At 50.6% G+C, this 23523-nt stretch overlaps 3 protein-coding genes across 3 annotated transcripts in view; 1 reads left to right on the top strand and 2 right to left on the bottom strand.

Annotated features, from left to right (window-relative positions):
• Positions 1–3704, top strand: part of NSUN4 (NOP2/Sun domain family, member 4) — a 5000-nt gene extending 1296 nt beyond the window's left edge. The window contains exons 2-6 of the mRNA XM_009326610.1: positions 617–1047; positions 1211–1365; positions 1531–1685; positions 2364–2488; positions 3278–3704. Coding sequence (XP_009324885.1) covers positions 617–1047; positions 1211–1365; positions 1531–1685; positions 2364–2488; positions 3278–3551 — 1140 coding nt within the window. The 3' untranslated portion in view covers positions 3552–3704. The remainder of the gene's footprint in view (positions 1–616; positions 1048–1210; positions 1366–1530; positions 1686–2363; positions 2489–3277) is intronic.
• A 1039-nt stretch (positions 3705–4743) lies between these two features.
• Positions 4744–14704, bottom strand: LOC103919121 (vitamin D3 hydroxylase-associated protein-like). Its single transcript, XM_009326579.1, has 15 exons — positions 14495–14704; positions 13014–13127; positions 12532–12675; positions 11456–11589; positions 10859–11065; positions 10338–10378; positions 9994–10118; positions 9258–9383; positions 8317–8414; positions 8042–8141; positions 7125–7168; positions 6611–6650; positions 6010–6118; positions 5512–5657; positions 4744–4869 (listed from the first exon to the last, which is right to left on the bottom strand). The coding sequence occupies exons 1-15, from the start codon at positions 14702–14704 to the stop codon at positions 4744–4746; spliced, it is 1764 nt and encodes a 587-aa protein (XP_009324854.1).
• A 6521-nt stretch (positions 14705–21225) lies between these two features.
• Positions 21226–23523, bottom strand: part of LOC103919120 (vitamin D3 hydroxylase-associated protein) — a 14306-nt gene continuing 12008 nt past the window's right edge. The window contains exons 13-15 of the mRNA XM_009326578.1: positions 22796–22904; positions 21758–21903; positions 21226–21449 (exon numbers count right to left, since the gene is read on the bottom strand). Coding sequence (XP_009324853.1) covers positions 21321–21449; positions 21758–21903; positions 22796–22904 — 384 coding nt within the window. The 3' untranslated portion in view covers positions 21226–21320. The remainder of the gene's footprint in view (positions 21450–21757; positions 21904–22795; positions 22905–23523) is intronic.

The following is a 23523-nucleotide window of genomic DNA, read 5'->3' as shown; positions in this document are numbered from 1 at the left end:
TTTCCCCCCTTGTACTGCGTTGTACCCCCGCTTTTCTCCCCGCTAGCCCTTCTGCACCCCGTTGCACCCCCTTTCCCGCCTCGCAGCCCCTCTTACCTTCTTTCGATCGTTCCCCCACTGCCCCCTGCCTTGTCTCCTCTTGCCTCCACTGCACCCCTTCCTATCTCCTCTTTCCCCCATCCCGCCTTCCTTATGCCTCTTCTGTCCCCGTTCCACGCCTCGTTGCACCCTTAGCACCCCCTCTACCTCCCCATTTTACCCCGGTTACATTGCTATTGCACCCCTCTCATCTTCTCATTTCACCCCCTTGCACCTCTCGCTGCGCCCTATAGCACCCTCTCACCCATTGCACCCCCATTGCACCCCCATTACACCACTGTGTACACAGCTGTTCCCCAGCTTGCGTGCCCACCCCGTGTCCCCAGCCTCATTCAGCCATTCCCGGTCCTGAACCCTCCCCAGGGGACCACCAGCCCATGGGTGTCGGAGGTGCAGGGACTTTTGGCAGCACAGAACCCAGCACTGGATTCTCCTGGAAAAACGTTGAGGCTGGGGGGGGCACTGGGATGTCGAGGTATTTTGTCGTTTGACATCTCTGATATCTTTTTCCCCCAAGGCTGCCACGGCCCCCCGCATCCCGCCCACGCGGCTGGCCCTGCACCACTTCGATGTGAGCTACAGCCTGCAGCTGAAGGACCTGTGGCCCTCTGTCCGCGCTGGCCTGCTCTGCGAGCAGAAGTACGGCGCCCTCCTCAACAACTTCTCTCCCGTCGACCACGTCACCCAAGAGCTGGAGCTGCAGAATGCCACTGATTTTGTTTCTGAAGCCCCCAAAAAGGCGCAGCGATCGCAGCGGGGTGCAGCTGCGGAGGAGGTGGGTAGAGGGGAAAGCAGGTCCCAGGAGGGGTCTGGCGAGGGCAGGACAGTGATGCAGGCAGAGACAATGACGCAGGCAGAGATGTCACCACCGCTTCATGCCTCCATCAGCTCCAACATCAAGTGTTACACCTTCCCCAGGGGCGACATCACGCGCTTTCGCCCTGCACGGTGAGACATCCCCTGGGACAGACCGCCGGCTGTCATTGCCAGCCTCGGGGGCTGCACGTGCGTGAGCAGCCGCCGCTTCTGTACGTCCCCATCCTCACTTCCAACTGCTGTTTTCTTTTCCCCTTGCACCTTTGCTTTTTTTACGCAAACTGGTGATTTCCAGGCCGGACATTCTGGGGCTCCTCGACTATTATCTCATGGATGCAGCATCTCTCCTGCCCGTCCTGGCGCTCAACGTGCAGCCGGATGACTTTGTCCTCGACCTCTGTGCGGCTCCAGGTGGCAAGACTCTGGCTCTGCTGCAGACTGGGGTTTGCGGTAAGTGGAGGTGGGTGTTCCATGTCCCCGTGCTTAAAACAGGGCTGCACGAGTGTGCTGTCCCCATTGATGTCTGACCGTTAATCATTTCTGGTTATAAGAGTTGGGAATCGGTTGTCTTTTTGCAAGAGTGACATTCCCAGTGTGCCTGTTCTGTCCTCTCAGGGCACCTGGCAGCCAACGACATCTCCATTTCCCGGACAAAGAGGCTGCACCAGATTCTCCATAGCTACGTTCCCAAAGAAATCAGGGAAACTGTGAGTGTCACGTCCTGCGACGGAAGGGACTGGGAGCAGCTGGAAGGTGGCACTTTCCATAAGGTAGGTGATTGGGAGCCGGTGAAGGTAAACCCATCTAGTTCACTTTCCTCCTGTTTCAGAGGAAGACAGCAGCTTATCCTACAGTACAATTGTATAGTTTTCCATAATCTTAAATGCAGAGAAAGAGGGAAGACTAAGCCACATATGGAGTAATATTTCCTCCTGCTATACCCTTCCTGCAGGACCCGGTGCGTATGGGCATTCGGAGTTGCACCTTTATTTACCTGTGTAATACCCCTTAAAATCCTGTTCTAATCCATCACCTGGAAGGCGTTAAATGTGAAGATTAGGTAATTCTTGTTTCTCAGCCGTGTCCAGCCGCGGCAGCTGGGTTTGTTGCACCAGGAGGCGTCGCTGCAGGAGCTCTGGCCGTGCGTGGTTGCAGCCGTAGGCGCTGCAATAACGCCTACCAGGAAGACACGTGGAGTAGAAATGTTAAATGAGGACACGTGTGAGAGCGTGGTGTTATCCACCATTTCTGTGTCTATTTACACATTCCCAAAACGCAAAAGCAGCCAGACGAGTTACAGTTCAGTGTGGGTGCACACCTGTGCTCGGGCAGGACCAGTTAGGCAAGGTACTGAGGAGTGGAGGAGTCGGGCAAGGGCCAGGTTGCACTAGGAGACTCGCTGAGCTTGACCTGGGCCCAGGACTGATGCAGGACCTCTGCTGCTGCAGGTGCTGGTGGATGTGCCCTGCACGACGGATAGGCACTCTGTCATGGAGGACGACAACAACATCTTCCACAGAAGACGAACCAAGGAGCGTCAGATGTTGCCCATGCTGCAGCTGCAGCTGCTGATGTGAGTGAGCTCGACGCTGTGTTTTGACGCTATTTGTGTTACGGTAGCAGCTCTCCATGGCCAGCGCTGAAACCTCTTCTTACTTTGTGTCCCTGACTGGGAAATGTGGAAACCATGTGTAGTTTTCTGGAATGGCAATAGCTGAACACATCAAATCACAGTAAGTGTAAGAAGCTGCAAATGTTCTCAGTCAGATCAGATGTCCTTCCTGTCCCCGGCAGTAGCTATAGGAGGTAGGGAGGAGGTTCTAAGGAACAGGATGGGTATAGTGTTGTCCTGTGTGATGATCTCCCGGGTCCTGGTGGTCAGCCCTGGAGGATTCCCGAGTGTCCACATCTCCCGGCACATGGGAGGACATGGGGGTGCTTTGTCACCTCATTTTGCTGGGAAGGCTGGATGGGCTGACTGTGAGCTGGGGCAATAAGGAAACAGATTAGAGTCCCATGGCAGTGCTTGAACTGCGAGAGCCTCTTCCCTTGTACATGCTCTTATCCCATTCCCTTGGGGCTGAGTGCAGGATTACTCCTTCCAGCTGCTCTCCAGTAGCATCTCTCCATATTAAGTACTTTACCATTTTAAGCATCTATTTGATCCATACTGCCCTGGTCTAAAACAGTCCTCAAGTTGCAGTGACACAGTGAGACTGCTGCGCCTGTGGAATTCAAAGAGATTTGTCTCTCACCTCCTACGAGTTACATGCTAGCTTCCCAATTTCGGTGGGTGGGAATGCTGGTGTCCCACACAGTCCTCTTCTTCCCGTGACGGTGTGTGTGTTCATCTTGCCTGCAGGGCTGGGATCCTCGCTACCAAGCCGGGAGGAGAGGTGGTGTATTCTACATGCTCCCTCTCCCCGCTGCAGAATGAGTACGTGATCGAGAGAGCGGTAGAAATTGCGGAAACCCAGTTTAACATTAGTATCCACGTTGAGGACTTGAGCTACTTTCGGATGCTCTTCCAGGACACGTTTTCCTTCTTCTTGGGTTGCCGGCTGGGGGAGCTTGTTCTGCCTCACCTCACAGCCAACTTTGGACCTATGTATTTCTGCAAATTACGTCGGATGTAGAAGGGGCAACAGACTATGTCTGTCGGCTACCAGGAAATACCCCAAAATTTCCAGGGAAAGCAAAACTGCTTTATATTTATTTTTCTTTTTAAAATGTCCCAAAGGAAGTCTGCTTTTTAATGCAGACATAGAGAATAAATGAGAAAGACCTGCTGTGGAGTCTCCTGAATATTTATCTGTTTGAGACTGAGGTGTTTAATCTAGAAAAGAGAGAGAGATCTTATCAGAGGGAGCGATTTATCCATCCGTCTCGGAACAGGGTGAACAGCCCTATGTGGATGCTGCTCTCTCCCTCCTGTCTGACTGTTTTGATCCTACATGAGCAGGTTTGGGTTAACAAAAACCACCTGGGGATCTCAGCCTTTCTGTCCCAGATCTCGCCATCTGCATAATCGAGTTGCATCTGTCTCTGCTTATCTCCTACCTTCGGAAAGAGCAGCCTGATGTCCCGAAATAAGAGGTACTTAAGAATGTCCCTGCTGTGAGGTTAGAAATGTGCTTGGGTTGCTCGAGATCTGGTGGTGGAAAGAGCTTCGTGCCGTGGAAAGGCCAGTGACTGTTGCCATCCCTCACGGACAGGAAAGCTGTGGTTGAGAGGGAAGGTGTGAACGCTCCCATGCTAGATGCCATTTAATGTCCAGTGGGAAGGTGTTTGTATGATTTTGAGTAATAACTGTGCATTCATATAATCATAGTCATCAGCGAAGGATTACTGGAGTTTATGATAAGAATTGCTTAATAGTGACATTTTTATTTTTGTGAGCAAAATACAGCGATGGGAAGGGTAGACATGGCTGTATTCCTTACAGGGCAGCCCATAGTTGTTACTCCAGTGCCAGCAAGAATATACTATTGAGCTTTGGTAATCCTTTTCTCTTGGCATCACCCTGCTTCTGCAAGAGGCAGCATAGATGAAAATGAGCGTGAACCCCCATCCACGTCCATCCTTCCAGGAAGGTGCAGTTCATAGGTTTATCATCATTTGAACCCAGCTCAAGCCAGTCCTGCCCTCTGCATGGCATCTTGGTTCCTTACAGGATCCGTGCTTATTGGCAAGGAGGGGGTTTGGGAAATGGCTTTTCCTTTCTCCCCTCCTCACTGTAATCTCTGCACTGCCGATTGCAAAAGAGAAGTCATGCAGCGCTGTCCCTTTCGCCTCGCCTCTGGCCCTGTGGGGGTGGGACCGTGGAGGCTATGCCGCTCTCTTCTCACGACTGAGGGTCTCCACCTCCTTCATCAACCGGAGGCACAGCTCTTCCCGCCACGGCAAGGCTACACACTGCACGGCCACGGGCAGCCCCACGGCTCCTGCCACAGCCTGCAGCGGGGGCACAAGTGGTGAGGGGTTACCTGGGGGGCTCAGACCTCCAGCAGCTTTTGGAAACTTGGTTTAGGCACGTGGCTCGTCCCAGAGAGTGGGGAGGTTGGAGGCTGAGCCCTGCCACACAAGCAGCGTTAGCACGTTGGGGCACATTCTCGTGATAGAAATGGTTGCCAAATCTTGGGCAGCATGTTTAAGACCCCCCCACCCCCCAGACAGCTCTGCTTTGAGCTGTCTTGCAGCCAGATCCCTTTTACTTCAGCATCCCCATTCCTGATCCATGCTCCGCTGACAGCCTGGGCCTGGTGAAAGCATCACGGAGCAGGAGGAAAGTGCAGTGCAGTGCTGTGGGCTGTGGCTGTCACAAGGACCTACTCAAAGAAGCCTTGCTGCATGGCTCCTTTCTGGTTTCAGCCTATAATCCAGCCTGGGGGTGCTCCCCCAGTTCCCCCAAAGCTTAGTGACATGTTTTTGGGGGCTTGGGAGAAAGGGGATTTGCAAGGGATAGATAAAGAAGAGGTGATTTTTTTTGCACTGTGCCCATATTGATGGAGACATTTAGGAGCCCCTGATTTTGGTGAAACTATGACTTGAACATCCATCAGCAGTCTCTGCTCCACCACTTCCCATGTTGCATACCTGTTTCAGCGTCCGGTCCCAGGGGTCATCACACCATCCTTGGTAAAGCTCTAGCTCTTCCTCATCAGCTTCTGTCACCATGCTGACAGGTACAACCCCAGCGGGGAAGTTCAAGACATTGTACAGCATCGTGGAAGAGATGGCAGCTAAGAGAAGCAGAAGAGAGAATGCAGGTAGTCACAGCCTCCTGTCTTCCTTCAAACTTACACATTACGTGTTCACTGAAGCCCCTGAGAACCAGCCGCTGCTGGGAGGAGAGATTGCACAGGGCTGGTCATCTGCAGGTCCAAGTTCTACTGCAAGAAACAACTGCCATCAGATCACTTCATCCATGTGTCTGTCTCCATCTGCTCAGATAGCTCTATGGTAGTTATTTTTCCTTCCTAATGCCCATAAAATGCTTAGGTGAGCGGTGAAGCTCCACGGTAACAGACGTTTCTGTCCAGTGTCAACCACTGCGGCCCTCTGCCCTCCTGGGAAGGTCACAGACTCACTTACTGAGGAGTTTCCCGGGGTATCCCGTGGTGAAGGCAGGCCCCAGGACAGGGCACAGCACAACGTCCAGCTGGAGTTCCCTCCACCGGGCAATGAACTCGGTGCGGTATGCCTTGGGGAGGAGAGGGGGAGATGACATGGAGGCTACATCCACGCCTGGAGCATCTCGGCTTCTCCAAGTTATGCACCAGGCTCTGGCATGGCCAAGGAGGCAGCAGCAGGCAGTGGTGCTCGAGGGAAGAGGCAGGGGAGCGTGTAAGTGTCTGTCTCCACAGCACCTGGCCAGACTGCGGCCAGGAATTGGAAAGGTCAGTCCCTCTTTAGCCGTCCCCGCTCCCAGGACAGCCTTCATTGTGCTGGCACCGTCAAATGTGGGCATTTGGGCATCAGCACTGTGGGCAACCAATAAAGTCCTGGCTGGGTTGACCCAAAAGCCCATCTACCCCATTCCTATCTCTCTTTTGTGCCTTTCCCTCCATCTTGTCTCCTCCCCAGCACTCCCGTGCACAACCCCTTTCCTAACTGATGACCCTCCCGACCTGGCACTTGCCATAAAGCCTCAGCTTGTAGCATGATGCCAGAGAGAAAAGCCCTCAAAACGTACCTCTATTTGATGGTGATGATTCCACATCTCCTTCACTGATCTGCAAGTGGAAATTGTAGCAACATTTTTAAGCTTTAAGAGGAGGAGGAATTGCTTAAACAATCCTCCAGGTTGATAAGCCCTGGTGATTTTAGCGATTACTTAAAACAATATATCTTTCACAATTTGCCTAAAGTCTCCTTTGGCATTTGGCCAAGCAATTAAGCAACAAATGTCTGGAAGTGGTAGAGAGAAGGTTTCTCTTGCGAGCCTGGGTTTAGTACTGATCTCTGCCACAGGCTTCCTGTATGACCTTATCCATCCAAGTCCCTCAGTTCTTTCAGGATAACACTAGGGGCAGTGCAACACTGGGGAGATGTGTTCCTAAAGGCCGAAGCCATGTCCAGGGTGGAGGGACAGCCCCCGCAGAGAGCAGGTCAGAGCCTGCTGTGAATCCAGTCCCCCCACCATGGATGCTTAGAGGAGCAGGTACCGTTCATTTTCATGGACATGCCTGGGGACGATGCCATCTTACCTCATTCCACCCAAGGCGCTCAGATAGTCAGCCAGGCGGGGAAACTGGAAAGGCGAGAGGTTCCTGTTAGGGACAAGACATGGGGGTGCAGTAACTTGTGCCACCCTGGGAAACCCCCGGTCCCGTCCTGCCTCCGTCCCTGGGGATGCTGCACTGGGGGTGAATGATGATGATTAAAAATGCTCCTCATGGTTCTGATTTAACTTTGCTTCCAACTTCTGGTTGTTGGTTCCCAATTTGTTTCTTACAGCCCAATATTTCCTGCTCACAGAGGAATGCACTGACTTGAACCAAGTCACCTTTCATTATTTTTGTTAAATCAGATTTTTTAGCTTGGTATCTCACAGAAACAAGACCTCTACAAGCACTTTGATTGCCTCCCACTCGCTGCTACCTTTTTGATCCTGTCAGCTGAGAACAGCCCAACTGGACAGAGAGGCAGGAAAATGGAGGATGGAGGAGAGAAGCCCTACAAATGATGCTCACCTGGTGAAAGGGCTACAGTGAGGACCAGCCCTTATTAATCACCAGGAGTCCCCATGAAGATGTGATCTTTGGGAGGCCTCCAACACAGGGATAGAGCTTCGAACTTGAGTCCCCCTGGTGCAGTAATCCCAACGCAGGAACCTGTAGGAAACTGGGCACCACTAGGTCTAGCATTTGAAGAACTGCTTGCTGTGGGCTCTGCATTAGTCTTTTACAGCTCTTGGCTAGTCCTTCTCTCATTTCTCTTTGCACTGGATAAATCCCAGCAAGGGTCTAGAAAAGACCTTCCAAAGTGATAGCATGTGCCTGGGCCTGAAATCCCAGTGTTTCTATTTAAAAAGAATAGAATGCCTCTCAGTACCATCATGCTTTCAAGCATCTCAAGCCCTTGTTGACACCACTCTGCTTTGAGCCTGAGGCCAGGGACTTACCAGAGGTTTAAGAATCAGAGCCAGCAGCTTCTTCCCCAGACTCGGGATCTTGCAGCAATTCACCTGTGATTTCAAGCTTGGATCTACAATATCTCCTGTGCTGAGAGACGACAAGAGGAGGGGATCATGCCAGAGAAGCTGTTTGCCCTTTCTCAGAAACCTGAGTATCTCCTGTTTGGGGTGGGAGAGGTGGGCTCGTTTTGCCTGTGTGTTGTGCTCATGGGTGTGGGGATGGAGGTGTTTTACAGCACTGCTGCCAGAAGGCTCCTACTTACAACACGTCCAACCAAGCACGGCCTCCATCAGCAAAAAACGTCTTCAGAAACAGTTCAGTCATGACATAGTGGATCCGAGGTGGAGAAAAGGGCACCAGCTGCACCAAAACACAAGATTATGTGCCAGCCTAGGGATGTGAATAATTTCCAAGGTCTGACTGTGGATATACTTCAAAGGCAGAGCAGCATCTCCCTGGGCTCCACACACCAATGGAGGCCCCGGTTCAATGCTTTACCAGCCCAGGCATCTCCCCGTGGGTTTATTCCTTCCTGACAGCCGTTTGGCTCAGCTCTGAGATCTCTCCAGAGCTTTCTTCTCCTCCATCCTGCTCCAGGCAGTGACTGGCAGAGCCAGAAACTGCACCAGTTTCCCACCCGTCCCAGCAGAATTGACACCTGCTCAGACGTGAACTCACTTTGCTATGAAGGGCACCACTAGCATGTTTCCACAGGGAGGGAAAGGTGTTTCCCATCCCATGTCTCACAGTCCTCTTCCCTCAGTGGTCCAGGAAGGACAGAAGTCTCCATGGACATTGGGAAGGAAGAGGAAAAACACCTCTCAGAGCCCTGCTGGGGAGCAACAGACCTAGAAAATGCCAGGGCAACCTTCCGGAGTCAAATGCAGCACTTTATGGATGCTGCCGTCTGGTGTGGACCACAGCCGATGGATGTGAGATGGATTCGTTATACCCCTGGCCCCTTGGAGGTACAAGCTTGCTAATTGCTAGTGCTGTTTCCCCACGAGATGCACTGCTACCCCGGGTAGGCGTGTGCCTGCATTGTGTTACATGGCTGTAGTAACTTAATCCTGTACCTCTGGTAGGTCATTTATCCCACTACTGGGCTTGGTGGCTATGTCTGGTCTCTGAAGGGTGATTTCAGCAGCGAGGAGCAAAGCTGGGGACACCTTGGGGAGAAGAGCGTGGGGTGGTTGTGCTCACCTGGTGCCCGGCTGCCTGCAGAGCCCCCCTGGTTTCCCACACCACCCGCCGCATGCAAGGGGGTAGTGGGAAGTAGCCGTCTGTGTCGTAGTACCCGACCCGCAGGGGAGCAGAGCTGGAGTACACCTGGAGCAAAGAGCCACCAGTTAAGCATTTCCAACCCTGCTGGGGGTAGGACTGCCCCCATGCTGAAGCCCACTGCAGAAGGGGATAAAAGCTCCAGATGTTAGGGAGTAACTAATTTTCTGGTTTGCTGCTTATACGTCTACCCTCGCCTTTTTCTCCAGCCTCCTCTTCATCCCTCCCTTCAAATAGAGCACGGCCACTCAAGACCAGTAGATTCAACCATTGCTATAAAGGATGGAGGGGGAAAAAACTGAAATTCTTCTGCTGCAGAGGGAAAGGAAATGTCCTCCGTCAAGAGATTTGCTGCAGGAGTTTCCAATCCTGTCTCATCTTCCCCTAAAAATCTCCAGCTTTTTGTTCCGGGTGTTGCCTTCCTCCCCACGCTTTTCTGGTGTCTCTCAATCTGATAAAACACATGCCAACTGAGAAGGCAGAAAGGACAACTACTTATTAACCTATTTTTTTCTAATAATTTTGAACTGTGCTCTCAAAGAGAGCTAACAAGTTACTGGAAACCAGTACTGTAAAGATAACTGGACCCTTAAAGAATGCATACATTGAGTGTGCAGCACCCTCAAAAGAACTGTGGCTTGCTGACTTAAGGACTCACCTCCTCATCGAAGGGGATGGGGGGCACGGTGGGGTCCAGCTGGAACATATCCTGGCAGAGCAGCGCCTTCATGCACAGGGCCAGGCTGTCCACGTCCCTCGCCATCGGCCCCAGCGTGCAAGGAACTGGAGTGGGGTAAGAGCAAACGTCCACATTAAGCAAATGGGTGTGCCAAACACTGGTCCACCCCTCTGCATGGCCATGTTGGCTGCAAGGGATGGTCAGGCAATGAGGTTGGATGTTTCAGATGGACTCTGAACAGATCTTGGTTGTCTCCTCAGGCCTAGAGGAGGACGTAAGACTGTTCACAGCATATAGAGAAAAGCAATTAAAAATTCATGTACCTGCCAGGATCCCACTGACTGGGCTACTCACTCCGGACAGGCTGTGGGAAAAGAAAGAGAAATATATTGTCATTTCAGTAATGGTGAGATAGTCCCAAAACATTTGAATAGCATAGTGGGGACTTCAGTTCAGGACCCAAACTAGAAGGAAATTATTAAAAGTATTTGATTTGAGTCACGTGAAACAGAAAATTTTAGTCAAAATGAAAAAAAAAAAAACCTAAACCCCAACAAATCTTATTTTTGGTTTAACCAAAAATGTTCCATTTTGGCATTATTTAACCATTTTAGCCCGCTTTTCCTTTTAACTCCAGGCCAGACTTACAATGAAAACATGGCCATTTCCCCACAAAACCTAACAATGCTGCCTCTTGGGAGACGTTTTGAGCAAAGCAAGCCAGCCTTTAAGAAACTGTCCTCTCTTTTCCCCCCAAGTACTCACTGAGTACCTTGCCCCTTCTGCTGAGTTTGACAATTAGCAGGCTCCTTGCAGGGTGGGAAGGGCAGACCCCAGAACCTACCTGAGCCTTTCGGCCGTGGGTTTGAGCCCGCACAGCCCGCAGAAGCTGGATGGCAGGCGGATGCTGCCACCGATGTCTGAGCCGATGCCCAAGATGGAGCCTCCCCCTGCGATCAGAGCTCCCTCCCCTCCTGAGGAGCCCCCGGGGCTCTTCTGGTGGTTGAAGGGGTTCAAGGTCTGGCCGAAGATGGGATTGCTGCAGTCATAGCTGGGGAGAAGAAAACCAGCAAGCGGGCTGTCAGGAACAGCCTAATGCCTTAAGTTTGTAGGCTCTACCTTGCAGTGAGCTTATGTGGCATAGCCAACCCCATCCTTCCATTCCATAAATCCCTCGGGACATGGCTTATTCCCATAAGCCTCCGCTCTCCCTCCCAAGCACAAGTGCACTTGATTTCTCTTATGTCATGGTAGGCTTTTTTCCTCTTAATCTTATCTGAACGCTATTTTCAGTTGAACTGAGATTGTTGGCAGGTGATGGAAGGGGAACTCGTCCAGGCAACACCTCAGGAGACAGGAAGGAGCCTGTCCCAGGACCTACACGCTGGGTTTTAGCTTCAGAAGCACAAGCAGAGGAAAGATTTCTAATGATGTATGTTACTTGAAGAGGGATTGCGGCACGTTGGTCATTGCAAATGGGATGGCCCCCTGTCTCTTCAAAACCTTGACTAGGACGCTGTCTTCCTGCACCAGAGTGCCCAGGCATTGCACAAGCCCACAGGGTGACAGATGCCCCTGCAGAGAGAAGTGACAACAGACACAGTCAGCGCAGTTCCCCTGCAGTTTTGGAAGGACGATCTGGTGGCCCCTTTGGGGGGGGGGTGGGCGGGTGTGTACTAACCAACTCCCTTGCAAGCCCTTGCATGAAGGGCCAAGGACTCCCTCTCCTTTCATCCTTGGCAGAGGGCTGCCAAGCACTTACAGGGTTAAGGCTTCTCCTGAAGCTGTTCTTGCTCTTTTCCATGCTATTTCTCTCCCCTGACCCAGATGCAACTCCATAGGTGCACTAGCTCAGGATCAAACCCAGTGTCCTGCTGTCCAAGTGAAGCCACCAGTGGATGTTCAGGGAGGGAATATACATCCCAGGCAAACACAGTGTGATCCTTTTTCAGTTAGTCTTGATGTTTGGGGCTTGCTTTGGGCTTAGAGCCCTCTTAACTGAGTTGGTAAGTCAACATGGAGGAGAATTCCTAACAAATTCAGCTCAGGAGTGTGTGGTCAGTCCTCATCAGGGCTTGTCTGTGAGGGGGTCCCTGGTGTGTCTCATGCACAGGCTCTTTGCTAAGGGGCTCAGTGGCCAGACTACAGCACAACAGGGATTCGAGGTTAACGGTTCCTGCTACTAATGACTTTCTAGAAGCTGAGCCATGTTCTTATCCCTGATACTGCAAACCTCTGAGTTATGGCCCAAACGACCATGTAGCCTAGCCTGTGCTGTCTCATGTATCAGAGAAGAAATCATTTGGGTGTATAACTATTCACCCCTTGTTTTTTTGCTGATGAAGGCTTCTAACTGCCAGGGTTGCAGCTGCAATGAGATGTGGGGCCACAGGCTCAGACTCAGACAGGCTTCCTGTGGTGTAAGCAGGGAGGGATCGGGCCCCTTCCCCATTCTGTGTCCCACCACCACCCGGCCCAGCTCACAATGGGACACTTCACGGGCACAAAAGGAAGCACCTTGTGGCCAATGTGATCCTTGATGCTGACGGGGATGCCATAGAGCAGCCCTTTCTCCCTTTGCCGTTGTATTTCCTGGAGCTGCTCCTCACACTCTGGGATAAAATGTCGCAAGCAGTTTGTCTGCTGGGTCACTTCCAGGGCCTTTGCCAGACATGTGGAGGAATAGGTGTTAGTTAAGAACAGCATTGTTACACAGCTGCATTCAGTAGCTACCTGGATCTTCACAAGGGCTAGTGGCTTGGCATGAATGGTAACTCCCTCCCCAGAGCATCCCAGCTCAAGCCATCTCAAAGGACTGTCCAGCGATGGGTCTGACCCAGGAGACAGGGAGACCCCTCCCTTTTCATATCTTTCTCCTGATATCTGCTATATTAAAGACTTGTCATAAGACTCCAACAAGTCTTCTCAGCCACCAGCCCACACACCATGGCATGGAGAACGTAAGTGATTTGCCCATCACACTGCGGACAGGCACTTACCTTCTCTAAGTAGGTGTAGAGGACAGTCTTAGGGGACAGAGACCCTTCCTGCAGTCTCCCAGTGAGTTCCAGCAGGGGCAGGGACAGGATGGCATCCTTCTGGACACTGGAGACCTGCAAGGGGAAGATGAAGGGGGTGCCAGGACAGCAGCTCCGGTTACCCTTTGGCTCAGAGGGGATAAGTGTCAAGTTTTGCCAACGTTATCAACAGAGCTTGCTGGAAAGGCGAACCCTGCATGTGGGGGTTCAGACCTTGAGCTGCTGAGTGTTTCATCATGAGTTTGGATGTCATGAACGTGACGCAAACACAGGAACTCATCTGTCTCTGAAGGTGTAGAAGAGCTTCATCCATCCACTGCAGCAGAGGACAATGCAATGCCTCACATCAGAGACCTTCCTCCTGGCACTGTGGGGCTTACCCACTGACCAAGAGGTAATCTCAGCTGAGCAAGCACCAGCCTGGGCAGAAGGTACCAAAGTCCTTGCATACAGGTCTCAGGCTGGCCCTTCATCCATCAGAATGGGTACAGGCAGTGTGGGTCAGCCTGGTCTGAGGACAAACGTCTAATAGCTGAAGTCCAGCAAACTGCAAAGAAATCAGTAGGGACTCACAGGTGGGTAAGGTCTACTCAGGTGAAGAAAACTGGCAGTTCTCAGTGCCACCAGCATTTTTTAAGGTTTTATATCACACTTATAGATATATGTATTTAAGAAAAAAGGTTGTAAAGATATGTATCACTTGTAGCTGGTATGCTTTATTCCCAGGCACGTTACCTGTGTAAACATGAGCTGATTTAACCAGTACCTACTCAGGAGTTAATGGAGCAGGAAGGAAAGGTGGTTAGAAATCAGTGTTGCAGTAGGAATTCAGGGCCACTGGTGCCTGCCTCATTCATCCCCATGTTGTGTCCCGGTTGCTCCCAGGGGACACTGAATGCCCTGTGCTTCATTAGTGTTAAGTTAGGCCGAGCATCTTCTGGGAAGCCTGCTGGGCTGGGAGGTCTCACTTGCTGGGAACCCTAGTGAAAACTCTTTTGAAGACTCTCCAAGAGCCATCCAGAAGCCAGGTTTTAGAGACAAAGACATAGGGGTGTGGACAGATGTGTAAATTTAGAGTTAGGAAGAGGAAAAAGCTTTCTTGCTTCTACCCAGCGGCAAGAGACATTTCTAGATCCCAAAAGAACTGGGTATTGGATCAATGAAGGTCCAGTGCTTCACCACCTGTGTTGTCCAAAACCTCTTCCCAGGGAGTAATTCACATCTCCCTGGCTATAGACTCCCACAGCATCTCATCCAGCTTGAGGAGAGCAGTGATCTCCCTTCCTCCCAAGGCAGCCTTTCCTCTTGTTGAGGGCTACTGGCACATCTCCCCGGGGCTCCTCATTATAAAAGCTACAGAGGCATGAACTGGAAGGAGGAGCTGAAGAACAACATCAGCAGACACACTGGTGGGACTCAGACCCCCCAGAAGGACAGGTTACCTGCTCCCTGAACTGCTGGACAGCCTTTGCCATTTTCTTCACACCCTCATCCCGGGTCCTCCGAGCCTCTTCCATTTTCTTCTGGATCTGCCTTTTGCCCAGCCATTTCCAGACCACCACAGCTGCCGCCGAGCCACAGAGCAGGGCAAGGGCAGCAGAAGGATCCACCTCCTTCTCTGGCAGGAGCTGTCTCAGCTGTTGCTGGACCATAACGTGGCCTTCTGGTCTCTGGGGATGGAGTGAGAAAGAAAAGCAAGGCAGGAGCAGGAGACCTTCCCTGCCTCCCCAGGCCTGTCCCTCCTCCCAGCACCACTGCCTCGGGTCAGCAAATAGTTTGTAAGTAAGTCCAAAGCTGACCTCTGCAAAGCTGTCTTCAGTGTAGCGTGCAGTGGAGAATGATTGACCAGGAAACGGAAAAGGTGAAGTTTGGCCAGTGAACCTTGGGGTGTCAGGTTTATAGGGGCTTTCTGGACTGCGGGAAGTTCTCCACTGGGGAGGAAGGGCTGTGGGATCAGCTGAACAAAAGAAGCAAGGAAATAGCTGCTCTCCTGTTTCCTGTGTAGCCTGAGAGGACAATGGGAGAAGGGGAAAAAACAGCTTGAAATCACAAGACTTCCCTGCACAGGGATTGGGAATGGTATGAGGAGAGGATGCACAGCTGTGGGGTACCCACTCGCTCACCAAATCCCTTAGCCTATGCTGCTCCCATGGTGGCCAGAGGCTGTTTCAGGAGGCCTGTGGGATAGGGCTCAGCACTGCCATGATGTCTGCATGCACCAGAAGGAGAGGCTGTTCCACCCCATGACAGAGCTCGCTGATATTGCCTTAGGAGTGGAGAATCCCACAGGGTTGCAGGCCAGCAGCAAACTATTTCCAACAGACATTGGGACAGCTAGCATCTGAGGTCTTTCCAGCACAGATGCCTCTCACTACAAGCACGCAAGAACCATGCACTGAACTGAAGGCAACAACCCAGCCAACATCAGCCCCAAAACAAATGCTATGGTCTGTCTGTGATCTTCTCTGCTGGTTTCGGATGGTGGGTCCTCCTACAAGTCCCACCTTGAAAAAGGTTTTTGAGCAGCTAGATTGCGCATTACAAAATTTTGCAGGGTTGCACTTGATGGCCAGAGGCCCGGAACCTGATCCTGCTCCAACAGAATGTGGAACTGGATATGGAAAGGAAGGTGAAGAGCCTTCTCCCATTAGGGCTGGGTAGTCCTCTAATGCTTGATTTTTCATGCATTGTCATGTTCATTCTTAGAGGTTATAAGAGTTCACTGTTGCTTTCTGAAACAGTTTGTGTCAGCAGGGAATGTTCTTCTCTTTGTTCTTAACTGGGGAAATTTATGAAGGACTCTGAATAAAATTGGCTTTGGCGTCCTCTAAGAAACAGTCTGGAGCTGCCAGCAGTTAGCTACATGGTAACAAATTAAGCTGGCCTTTTACTGTGTTCCCTTTCAGTGGCACCCTTGCTCAGAGGATGCCTCCTCAGCTAAGGCACTGCTGGTTTTACGAGAGCAGCGACACGGGGTGCTGCTTTTACCGCTCCTGCCCCATGGTGCTGGCTGCAGCGGGTGCCTCCGGAAGGCGCATGTGAACAGGGTCAGCACGCAGCAATACCCAGCCCTCTCCCAGCCTGCGGGAATCCGTGCAAGGGCTTCCCGAGGCAGAGGTGGGCTCTTTGCCTATGTGACAGCAACATAACCTCTATGATGGGCTGAGCAGATGTGGGAGGTTTTTTACCCTGTGCTGGGAAGCGCCAGGGCATTGGCTTCCCCCATCCGCTTGCGCACTAGGACCTGTGCTCTGATCCTGCCCTTTAGATGCTCGGCAAATGTTTAACGGAAACAGAGCCATCTGTGTCCGGACTGACTTGGCATTTCAAAGGGCAGATTGTATCAGCAGACGCAGCTGCATTTCCAGGTGGCCGGATGCTGCTGAGGAAGCCCCTTTCCCTATCAATGTGCGAGCATCTCCACCTCCTTCATGAACCGGAGGTCCTTCATGAACCGGAGATATCCCCCCCCCTGCCACTGCAAGGCCACGCACGGCATGGCCACGGGCAGCCCCATGGCTCCTACCACAGCCTGCAGCAGGGACACAGGCAGTGGGGAGTGACTGTTTTGCACACTCCAAGTGTGCAACAAATCCAAGCCTGTTTTGCACCCTCCAAGTAGACCTGCTGAGGCACTCCAAGAGCCATATGAAATTAAAATAGTCCCTGCCACAGAGGGGAGCAACTACACGGAGGTGGATGGGCTGGGTCACAGTGGGTGGCTTTATGTGGACCCACATCTAGGCAAAAGGGAGCAAGGGGTGCCTGAGGGAAAAGTCTGCTGAGAAAGAGACCACTGTCCCCACAGGGAAACCGAGGCAGGGAAGCAAAGGGATGTCCCAAGTCAAATCTCAAGTCCGTAGCAGAGGAGACAGACTTGCCTGACTCATAGGTCAGCATTCACTCCTCCACATTGCACTGGTGCGCACTAAACAGCCAAGGCCAAGTGCAACATTTTTGCAATGTTTTTCTCGCCTGAATTGATCCAGATCCAAGGTCAAACTTACCAGTGGAGTTAAGACGAAAGCCAAGACCCTTTTCACAAGAAGAGTCAGCCCGTAGCAGCTGGTCTGGGATTTCATTGTGACATCCATGACATCTCCTTCATTTTGGACCACCACAGAAAAAAGGCAGTCAGACCAACTCGGACAGTCCACTCCTGTCCCCAGCAAGAGCTGCACCGTCTTTGCTTGCAAAAGCAAAACTGCTCTGACTTACTGCCATCACACTCCATCCAACACCTTCAGCTCTCAAGCAGGCTGGGTTTTGACAGAAATTTTCTATAACTAAACTGTCTTCCCTCTAAATTGGTAATAATTATTTTTAAGTCAGCTTTGACTCCATTTTGATTAAAATGACAAAGAATAAATCCTGACAGTTGTATCTCATGCTCATGTTTTTGGAACCAAACACTCTGATGCGCTTTTTCAAAACAATTTACAAAACGAGGTGTGTTAACTACACTGCTCTGAAAGAATTTTAAAGACATTTCACAAAATGCTGAAATCACAGTGAAATGGGCTGGTCCCCTCTGGAGAAGTTGTTCCAGCTGGCTCAGAGGGCTGAATAAATGTTTTCTGGGAACTCTCCAGTTTCTGACTCATTTCAGCCTGGAATATTGGAAGCATGAGACTTTCCTCAATTCCAGTCCAACTCCACCAACACTCACAGAACATAACAGCTGGTAAGAAACTTGCCACTACTTAATCTGCACCTTTTCAACAACCAAGAACCTCAGTTGAGAGGTGAGGGTTTGCTTCTATCAACCCTTTTTCGCGTTGCTCAGCCAGGACCCTGTTGGCTCTCCCTGAACAGACTGCAATAGGATGGGGAGAGAAACCTCCCATACCAACCCTCACACCTCTGACAGCAGGGGCTGCTTTCTCTCCTGACCATCGCTACATCTTTCCCGCTTTTGTGGGTATTGCACTACCTTCCTTGGGCCTTTCCATAGCCAAGTGGGTTGTATGGATCCTACTTACAACTTCTCCAGCAAGGCAGAGACACCATTAGCAAAGATGCTGCAGAGAGCTGTTAGTTCTTCACCAGAAGTCCAGGAGCATTCCTATTTCTTCCATCATGGCTGGTGTCTTGCACACATCTGTCCCCACCGAGTGACAGCAGAGACTTCAGCACCCTGATGGTGAAGGACTGAGATGTTCCCAGCTGCTCCATGTCTGGGCACAAAGCTTACAGCAGGAAGTTGGGCTTTTCACTGGTCTCACCATGGGCAAACAGGGCAGGGGGGAAGTCAGGTGGTTTGAGTGCAAGTAGGAGAACAGTAATGGGGGGGGGGGGCTTAGAAGAAAGAAAAAAGAAAAAAAAAGAAAAGAGCAGATTGAGACCATGCTTGGAGAGATGAGAATTTGTGCAGCTAACAGCTGTTTCAGACTGAAAGGTGTACCAAACCTAATTCTTGCATTTTTGTGTTTCAAGGGTGAGCCTTGCTATGTCAAGGTGTTTCATTTCACCTATTTTTTAAATATTTGCTTTTAGCTACTTCAACTACCTCCTCCCTTGAAACTTGTTTGAAATGAATGTCTGGGATCCTGGGGACGTTCATGTCTCTAATGCCCTCTGCCATTTTCTGTTACACCAGAGAGCTCTGTTTGCTTTGGATACTGTAAGAGTCCGACTGAGCTGTCCTAACAACTCATGTTCTGCTGATATCAGTTCTTCTGGAGAGTTTTATTTGCTCCTGATGTTGTGACTATACAAAGTCTAACCTGCAAACTAAAGAAAAAACCCTACAAGATAAAGTAAAACCAAATAAAAAAGCTGGATTGTCTGATGACTCAATCTTTCAACCTTGCTCAGTTACTTATCTGGCCACAGAATGAAATATGTGTTGAGGAGAGCAGATTAAAATTCTTATTAAAATCAGGAGGAAGAATGAAAGATCAAACCAAAGACTGCAGCCAGGGTATTGTGCTGGAGATGAGAGAAACTACTAGAAACAAAGCCTTTTTGGCCCAAGCAGCATTTCTACCTAATTCTCTGAGACAGACCAAAGCCTGGACTTCGGTCAGCACCAGGCAGCTGGACGAGCACTCTGCAAACACACAGTGCAGGTCTGCAAGGGCTGCACAGCCTGAGCCAACAGCTTACAGTGAAGGAGCCACGGAGGGGTTTGAAACACAGCAGCACTGTGCTGGTGGGTGTGGGAAGGAGCTGACATCACCTCTCCAGCCCGGAGGAGGTCTAACCTAAAGCTATGCCCTACTAAATGCCTCTCCCTCCTTGAGTTTCGGCGCCTGAGTTCACCAAACTGCTCTCACCATCACCCTCTCCACTTTCCCCCCCCATTTATGCGGCAATGCCAACTGACATCATGGACAACCTTCTTGAGAAGGACCCTGAATTTTACTCAGGAAGGTGCTTTGCTCTCTGCCAAGCTGAGGCACTTACCCACTCTTTAAATTCCTGAACAGACCCCTACATCTGGTCCAAACCTGTATCTTGTTTCCCCCATGGCTCATCCATCTTCTTCTGCACATCTCTCCACCTCATCCACTTCAGTGTCAGGAGAGCTTTGGCTGAGCTGCAGACCAGGGCTGAGAGCACCCATGGACTTCAGTATCTGCTGGATCATAGGGAGAACTTCCCTTTTGGTGCTGGGTCCTGGGAGTTAATGCTGCAGGATCCTGAGATCTAATGACTGGCTGATGGCAGGAGAGGGGAGAGTGGGAGGAACAGTAAATCCCTTCCAGAGCCACTCACAAAGAACAGCTGGAATGCAGAGTGCAAGTATGTGTGGATAAATTCCTTTTAGAAATAGGACCCTTTCACTTCATTCAGCCTTGCAAAGATACACGAGGAAAGGACAGTGTCCTTGCAAAACGAGGTCTGTGCATGTTCACATCTAGCCAGGAATACACCTGGGCAGGTTACCTGTTTAATGGTCAGGTCCCATCTTCCCTATGAGAGGACAGCTAAAAATCCTTTGCTCCTGGCCTGAGATAGTCATGGTCATTTGGCAGAATCCCATCAGGCTGGGGCTCTGTGGCTGGTGCCGCCCAGCAGCAGTCCTGCAGAGGCAGGGCATCTCCTGGGAGCAGGGCTGTGCCATGGAGCTTCTCTCTGCCCTGTGCTGAACAGAGGATGGTGAGTCAGGCTGAGAAGCCAGGACTCACTGTGTGACTCGGACCTGCTTGTGACCATGCGAGGTTGCTGAATGACTGCGGCATCCCTGTGCGGCCCCAGGGAGACAGATAAATAACCAGAGCGGTGTCACCCCTTGACCCTGTGGCTCTCTCCTCCTGTTGGGGAAATACTGCCTCCAGCCCCCGTCCCTGGAGAGATATGCAGGCTTGGAGAAGGCACGGATCATTGCTAACGTTGATGCCTTGTTTCAAGGCACACTTGCTTATTCAAAGCATTTCGGTCTCCTCCATCACTCCCACCTTCCTTCCAGCCTCTTCTTCCACCTTGAGAGTGAAGGACAGGTCGAGAAACAGTACACAATTGTCACAGTGAGGTTGGAAGCACCGAACAGTGCAAATGGTCTACACGTAGTCACAGAAATGCTTAAACTCAGTTTTCCCTCAAGTGCTTATAGGCAATAAAAAATCCCCAACCTTCTTTTCCCATTGCTTAACTGGAAGAAACAATGAGGAACAGGAGTGAAGGCAGACCAGTTACCATTTCTCACAGCTTATGTCTAAACAAAGAAAATTAAGCTTTTCACTACCCACTGCACAATTAAACTGCAGAGCCCACTGTCACCAGATGGTGTGGAGATCAAGAGAGTAAACGAGTTCAGGAAGGGGCCCAAAAAGTTCATGAAGGAGAGCTTTCTTGGCAGCTATTAAAAATGATGGGCTGGCTGCAAATCTTTGCCAAAAAGTCTCTTAGCCAACCAATGGCACAGCCAGCGAGGGAATCCTACACTTAGCAGGTTATACTCTCCCAAAACATCTGCTCCTGCCCGCTGTTGAAAGTAAAATGTTGGGGTAAACAGCTCTTCGGTCTCATATAATGAAACAGGTGTCGTTACACTATAGTTGTTGGACTCCTTTAGTCCACCATTAACTCTCGTTCCTTTCTTTTGTTTTTTTTACTCAATTTAACTCTAACGAAGAAGGACGATTTGGACAGAGATGAGATTTTTGCTGACTATTTTTAAACAGCATTTATTGCCAGTTTATTGAAACGGTGGTTCAGAGTCTGCAGGTTGCTATCTACTTTGCTTTGTGCATCAGGTAGAAGGTGGCTGGAGTGAAGGGCAGGGAATGAAAAGTCATCATAGTGAAGGCAGATTCCCAGAAATCACACATTTCTCTTCATGCCGTGGGCAAGTGTCTCCACCTCCTTCATGAAGCGAAGGCACAGCTCCTCCTGCCATGGCAGAGCCACGCATTGGACGGCCACTGGCAGCCCCATGGCTCCTTCCACAGCCTGCAAAATCAAGCATGGTGCTGAGTCAGAGCACCAGAGCACCTGGGGAGGCACAAGTTGGAATGCTGTCTTTTGACATTGTAGGAAGGGAAGGCAAAGGAAGACATGCAAGGGGACAGTTGTCAGGCTGATGTACACCAGCCTAGCTGCACCACATGCAGGGTAGTAACATGATGTATGCAAACTGCATTAGTAAACAAGCTCCCACTCTCATCAGGAGATGTAGACAAGCCTTGGGACAATGTGCCAGAGGTGTCACCGTGCCAGTCATAACCTTCTGGTAAGACCTAAGCTCTTTCCCCACTGACCTCTTTCAGCCTTTTATCCCAAGGGTCTCCGTAGTGCCCTCGGTAATGCTTCAGTTCTTCTTCGTCGGCTCTTGTGACCGTGCTGACCGGCACCACCCCAGCAGGGAAGTTTAAGACATTGTATAAATTGGTATAGGAGGTCGCAGCTGGAAGAGATCACACAGAACATGCAAAATGGCAAAATTTAATGTGCTGGGCCAGCAATGACTTTTGGATGATAATGTGGGTTGCAGGAATTGTAGACTGGAGTTGCTGGACCTGAAGAGACCATAAAAACGTGCTGCTTTCAAAGAGACTTTTGATGGAGAGGTTTGAGGGCCACATGGCTGCTGAGATCAGAGAGACACCCATGCCTTCACCTGTCAGTTAGGTGGAGGTTAGATCTGCTCTGGGAGAGACAGATACGAGTATTTGATCTGATTCAGAGTCTGCATCTATGTCTCCCATACCCCACAGAAAAATTCCAGCTCTCTTTTCAAGATAATCCAGATGTCCAGCTCTGTAACACCATCTTGGGGATTTTGGATCCCAAAGGGCCATTGCTAGAGAGATGGAGGACCCTGACTGTTTGCTGGAAGCTATAAAAAATTGCCTTTTTCTGCAAGTCACAGGCAACAAGTCTTTCTGCTATTTGCAAAGTCTTGGGAAATGTAAGATGGCCACATCCAGAAGAGCCTGGCCTTGTACTAAGGTCTACCAGCCCTCTGACAACTATCTTTACAGCCTTACTCTTGGCTGCAAGAGTAGCTCTTGGGCTTTCTACAGGGCAGACAATGCAGGGGAAACTCACCCATGAATGACTGGGACAAATGTGCCCCTAATTGCTGCCCCATAATAATCCAAACACCTGCAGCTCCAATGAAGTGGGGGCGTGAGAAGACCCACCCAGAGGGGACCTCTCTTTTGCTTTCTTCCCCAGAGGGAAGACCAAGCACCGCACATGGTTTAGGGAATGTCCAAGAGACCAAAATATCTTGCTCCAGCTCTGCCCACAAACACTGCCATGGGTGCATCCAGAGACACCTCAATGGAGATTACCAAATAGCTTCCCAGCGTAGCCATGGTTAAAGGCTGGCCCCAGCACAGGACAAAGAATCACATCCAGCCTTAGCTTCCTCCATTTAGCAATGAATTCAGTGCGGTAAACCTAGAAGAAAAGACAGAGGAGATGACAAACAATGTCTGTTGGACAGCAGTGGCAGATCAATGCCTACAGCATGGGAAAAGGAGGAAAAAATCTTTCCTGGATACGACTGAAAAATCAAATGAAATCTGAGCTGGGCTTTGAAAGAGCCAACGGACTTTGTTCTTCCACCCTTAGGTTTCCTATGAGAATACCATGTGCTGCCCAGACCTAGACATTAATGCTAGGTGGGCATTTCAGAGTTGATTTATTCGAGTATTAACCCAATCCTTCCTATGAACAGTTTTGTCTTTGAATTTTATTGAATGGAAGTCAACAATCATAGAATCATAGAATCATAGAATAGTTTGGGTTGGAAGCGACCTCTAAAGGTCATCTAGTCCTACCCCCCTGCTGTGGGCAGGGACATCTTCAACTAGATCAGGTTGCTCAGAGCCCCGTCCAACCTGACCTTGAATGGTTCCAGGGATGGGGCATCCACCACCTCTCTGGGCAACCTGTGCCAGTGTTTCACCACCCTCAGCGTAAAAAGTTTCTTCCTTATATCTAGTCTAAATCTACCCCCCTTTAGTTTAAAGCCATTCCCCCTTGTCCTGTCGCAACAGGCCCTGCTAAAAAGGTT

This window comes from Pygoscelis adeliae, unplaced genomic scaffold (genome assembly GCF_000699105.1).
Source record: "Pygoscelis adeliae isolate BGI_AS28 unplaced genomic scaffold, ASM69910v1 Scaffold306, whole genome shotgun sequence".
Classification (NCBI taxonomy): domain Eukaryota; kingdom Metazoa; phylum Chordata; class Aves; order Sphenisciformes; family Spheniscidae; genus Pygoscelis; species Pygoscelis adeliae.
The sequence above is the reverse complement of the archived record's forward strand: the minus strand, read 5'-3'. Positions and strand labels throughout refer to the sequence as shown.